The sequence below is a fragment of the Neodiprion pinetum genome, chromosome 6 (assembly GCF_021155775.2).
Source record: "Neodiprion pinetum isolate iyNeoPine1 chromosome 6, iyNeoPine1.2, whole genome shotgun sequence".
Taxonomy (NCBI): domain Eukaryota; kingdom Metazoa; phylum Arthropoda; class Insecta; order Hymenoptera; family Diprionidae; genus Neodiprion; species Neodiprion pinetum.
Genome location: NC_060237.1, coordinates 2,825,674 through 2,830,743, shown reverse-complemented (window position 1 = coordinate 2,830,743; position 5,070 = coordinate 2,825,674). Strand labels below are relative to the sequence as shown.

Sequence of the window (5,070 nt, the reverse complement as noted above, 5' to 3'; positions counted from 1 at the left end):
TCCAACAATTAGGACGGAATAAGACTGACTTCCACACTACAAAACTGCAATAATTTTGGGGATTTTTCAGTAGTATGAAACTCAACCACCCGTAGCGTTTTGTGACAAATGAAATACTCTCTAATCTGACAGTACTGTCAGCAATCTTTCATCTCTTTTGTGCTGCCGAGTTCATGGACAGCTCTGTCTCTGTCCTAGGGAATTTTCAGCACTGGCAGTCAATTTACGAACACGGCCAACAAGTCTATGGTACCGTATCCGTACACGGAAGAATTCAAAGACGGTTACCGCTGGACAAATTTTCGTTACCAGACTCTACGGGTAAGTGGGCATGTTGAGAACTGTGTTGGGGATCCGATAGATATACAGAACTCGAGTTCTGATTGTTCTGAATATACTTGCTATAGCAACTTGGGAGATACGTCCGTTCTATCTGGTCCGCCGAAATTTGTCTGTTTTCATAGGACCCGTCGATGTATGCACGCGCAAATGTTCATATTGTGGGTGTAGAGTTGGATATTTAACGACCTAGTAGGCGTAACATACGGGAAAACGTTTATATTATGAGTTTATGCCCACTAGGCGTAAAATTCAACTTTACGCTCGCGAAACATGAACGTTTTCCCGTACTTTATGCCTACCATGACAAAAACTACAATATCATTGGTTTTGATGCGTAGCATTTTGCTGTCGTGTCCCCGCGTCGGCACGCATTATCATGCGCGTCTTTTGCTGTCTGTAACACCGCGCTACTCCATTAATTTGCTGCTTGTGAAAATCCAGTCGAAGACGGTGGAAATTGTACTTTTCTGCAATTATCGAATCATTGCAGCGTTGACAGGTGGTTGACAGCATAGACGAGTCTCTATAAGTCTACGGTTGACAGGTGCAGAAACCGGAAATTATCCCCTAACTCCCCTAACCAAATCGATGGCACAAATATTAACGCAGTCATAATTAGCGTTTTCCTTTTACGACAATTTTCTGACACAACACGATACAAAGTGATTTCATTGACCTATTCCGTTAGATCTAGCCAATAAAATCACTTGGTGTCGCTTTGTGTTAGACCCATTACCTTCAGCATCCTCAGTCAAGGATATAAGACCGTGCTAAGTAATAATTGGTCACGATTGTCACGAAGCAGTGCATGTGTGGTAGGACACGTCACTCCGCAATTTTTTTATTGCGGCTACTCCCGCTCCATGACATTAATTGTCGTTAACTATTCAGCTAGCATAGATGAATGTATATGCACGCACACGTGTTATCGCGCACACATATCCCCAGCTCATTAAGTCATATCCTTTAGTTTCGATATTTTGAAACAAAATTTGTTTGTTTTGTATGATAAAGGTTTATTACAAATTTAAAATTGAGTAACAACGATAGGGACGTAATCACATAAGGATTGAAAAAGTAGGGAATGAAAATGATCATTTAAATCTTTTTCACATTTTTGTATTAAAATGCCTCAACAGTACCGAAAATTCTTCTCTTTTGTATAGGTCAACACAGATTTTGAAAAAAGTTTTCAAATCATTTCCTGTCTACATACATATAAACGTAACAATAGTTTAAAAAAATATTGAAGCAATTAATAATTAGAGGAACGTTGAATATACTAGAGGAGAGAACCACATTATCAATATACTTCAGATGTTATAAACACGTTAGATGTATACGTATTTCTAAATGCGTCAAATTTACTCATCAATCGTCATGAACGTCGGATTTAGAGAGGTTTTTACACATAATTTTTTCACTGGTAAGTTGAAGTTTCTAGGCTTGATCTGGAATAGGAGAGATTGATATGATTAGCGGATGGTTTACGTAAATGGATCAGAGGCCAAAGCACATCATATTCCGTAAGCCTTCAAAGCATAGTGCAGAAGTCATAGCTGATATAAACGTTGTACACTAGAGATTTGCAAGACCGTATATATTGTGAATTCTGCATTTTGATTAGGACTTCGGAATGTTTATGTGTTTCGGTTCAAGTCGGAACTGAGGTACAATCTAAGGATAGTGGTCAATCGCGTGGTTAATGGGATGGCTTATAATAAAGTTGTATAGGTACTATGATTAGTTATTTCACATATTCTATAGTCCTACTGCTGTTTGCACTCATTGGGATTGGCTCCCTGGGGCAGTTTCGCACCTGGAGGGGCGTTAACATGGCCATCCTCTTCTTCCTCATCCACCTCGTCATCGTCGTCCTCTTCTTCAACCTCCTCTTCGTAATCATCTTCCTCATCCTCCAGTCCTTCGCCTGAGAATGCCGAAAGATTTGTACACAATATATTGCAACCTGTCTTTTGCTCACTTTTCTTTATCTAGTTTGAAATTTTGTTGAATACCTGTATAATACAGCACTGCTCTGGGTACAATACGCTCTCTTATGTAGTGACCAATTTCAAAATCGCTCGTCAAAAGGGCCTGAGTTTCGTCGTCGATTTCAGCTTCTGAATCTTCGGGTACTGTGATAACAAAAATGATTTTCAATTGCAAATTTTACCCAACGATTCTACCAGAAAAATATCAGATGACAGAATTCCTTACCAATTGGAGGACTAAAGAAATTGAAGAAGGAATCATTCTGTACAGTCTTTGTGACCGTGCGTACTGATCCACGAGATTTGTGTTTCTGATTTTTCTTGATCGTTTTTACAGTAACGTTCTTTCCTTTCTTCCAATCGATTACACAGCCCTGTTGAATTCCACAAATTACATTACCGAGTAGATTCTAGTCTAGGTAAAATAGGAAATACATTGACGCTGAATAGCAAAGCTAAATCTTTCGCATACAAATTCATTAAATTTTTACCTTGCATTTGTAGATTTCAGGTCCTTCAAAACTGAAAGGATCGCTCAACTCTGGGGCACATTTCATTGTATACTCCTTAGTGAGAACAGAGTTTGAGAAGTACTCATTTGGTTCAAAATGGAATTCCAGAACAAAGCCCTAAAATAAAAACATAACATTAAGGCTGTTAAGTTCATGCCAAGACTTGGATTTCAATGAGTTAGTCATGATTACATATTTATTCGTTGCTCACCATTGGGTTTGATTCTAGGAAAATAACTTTGACATCATAAAGATGTTTAAGAATGGGCTCATCATGTTCCTGAACCATTTCTGCCAGCATTCCCACGTTCTTGAATATTGTGAGCCAAAATTCTGGAATACCCTTGACGTTCTCATCTTTAGCCCTGAGAACGAATAAAGAATTAGGTATATGGAAAAAAAAAAAAAAAAAAATTTCGTCCGATATAGAGATATCATGACTTTTTAATAGCGGTGTCTTAGTAAGAAACAGCCATGGGTGTAATATTAAAGATTTACTCTACTTTTTGAATATGTACAAATTTAACACAACCGATATCGCCGGTGTTATCAATTTTATTTCAAAGTATGGATCAAATTGTCACCCCCGCGTATTCTGTACTCCACAAAGGCAGAAGGAATTAATAATACAGTTGGCAGTTCAGAGGTCACGAAAGATAAGTGGATCACGAGAGTGTATATTCTCTGATGATTCAAAACTATTCTTCAAGGACATGTACGTGTTTGTTAACGTATTATGTTGTCCTGTTACCAGGAACCAATTGAATATAGCATAAGCAACAAAATTTTGCTTTATATTGAATTCTGATTGCATAAATGGTTGAGTTGATTTGATACGTTACATAAGCTATAATAATCAGTGAATCAAAAGCCTTGAAAGCAAAGAAACATACTCGTCTTTTTTCTCTTTAAGATCTTCAATCTTCACCTTAGTCTTCAATTCGCTACTAAGGCCTTGTTCTTCCTCGTCACTTTCCCACTCACACTCCTCTTCAGTTGGTTCATAGATGCCTGATACAATTTCTCCCCTCTTTTCGTACAAAGGTACGTACATTTTGTGGTATTTGCATTCCAGAGCATGAACTTCTTCATAAAACTTCGCCTCAATATTTGTAGCTACCAATTGTATTTTTTTTAAAGCTTTAATTCTACGTTTCACGGGAGCTGGAAGTGCCTGTTAAAAAAAGAAGATTGTCAAACACTTTTATATTTTCACACTAATAAATGAGAGCTGTTCACACGACATGTTATTGTTACTGATGTGTTGAGATATTGAGTTTGGAAACATGATGTAAAATTGATTTGAATCAAATATAATTTACGTCGTATATGTAAGATGTATGAATGATTAATTATCTCTGCATTGTTAAAAACATTTTTCTTTAGCATCTCCATCAAACCTGGATCCTTTAGTATAAGAGAACTACAAGCGAACAAAGTACCTCCAACATTTGTGCATGAATACGATCTTGTAAAGCTGCCAACAGATCGGGCCTGCGAAGGATCTGCGAGTTGATACCTGTAGGGTGATTCTCATCTTCATCCTCAACGAATTCCAAGTCACTGGCATCTCCAGCACGTTCAGGATCGGTGGTCATGGTTCTGGTGTAAAATAATAGCAAATAACAGAGTAAAAAAAAACTGTTCATCTTTCCCTCCCAATATGTCTGACGTTTGAATAGCCATGTAGGGAGAACAAAAGGTTGCCCGCGTGCGAACACGTTTAATTTGTCAAATCTGAAACTCCTAAAAGATCAGGATGCGGACTGATTTTCAAATCCTTGACTACGTGGATACTTTTAAATGTAAAAATACTTTCAATAAGCTGCTCGTACGAAAATATCGGAGATTATATTGTCAAAGTTTGAAGTAAAGTTTTATGCGCCGCGACCGAAGGCAGCGTGCACATGGAGCAAATTTCAGATGTTAAATTAGCTGGATGAATCAATGATATTTCATATGTTAATTAACGAGCGCCGTCACGCGTGAAAAGTGGAGTACGTCGCGGATAATAAGCGGCGATTGAATTAATGATATATATTAAAAATTTATACCCTTGGTTGAGGATGCTCACAGTCCAAAAAAGACGGAGACGAACGAAGGAATGAACAGCGAACCGGTCCGGGTACCACCGTATAAAAAATAATCGAGTCTCGTCTCGACTCTCGAGTGGCGCGAACGTAGCCCGGAGACTCAGTGTTACCAACAGTCCGAAAGGTGCG

General features: G+C 38.2%; 1 protein-coding gene across 2 annotated transcripts; it reads right to left on the bottom strand.

The window, feature by feature from the left end:
- Positions 1-1,445: 1,445 nt before the first annotated feature.
- On the bottom strand, positions 1,446-5,062 carry Nap1 (Nucleosome assembly protein 1). Of its 2 annotated transcripts, XM_046632451.2 has the most exons (9): positions 4,903-5,062; positions 4,291-4,450; positions 3,742-4,022; positions 3,060-3,213; positions 2,828-2,965; positions 2,563-2,710; positions 2,361-2,480; positions 2,162-2,272; positions 1,446-1,793 (listed from the first exon to the last, which is right to left on the bottom strand). In XM_046632451.2, exons 2-9 carry the CDS (start codon positions 4,444-4,446, stop codon positions 1,783-1,785), a joined length of 1,119 nt encoding a protein of 372 aa, XP_046488407.1. In that variant the 5' UTR covers positions 4,447-4,450; positions 4,903-5,062; the 3' UTR covers positions 1,446-1,782. The 2 variants fall into 2 exon arrangements, with proteins under 2 accessions (XP_046488407.1, XP_046488406.1); XM_046632450.2 differs by having other exon boundaries at positions 1,446-2,272.
- Between the last annotated feature and the right edge of the window lie 8 nt (positions 5,063-5,070).

Excerpts from the sequence above, each read along its gene's own strand:
- Nap1 (XM_046632450.2), bottom strand. The coding sequence starts at position 4,446 with ATGACCACCGATCCTGAACGTGCTGGAGATGCCAGTGACTTGGAATTC. Across the intron at positions 3,214-3,741 it reads CTTAAAGAGAAAAAAGACGA|GGCTAAAGATGAGAACGTCA; the intron begins GTATGTTTCTTT and ends ATTCGTTCTCAG. Across the intron at positions 2,711-2,827 it reads CTGAAATCTACAAATGCAAG|GGCTGTGTAATCGATTGGAA; the intron begins GTAAAAATTTAA and ends GGAATTCAACAG.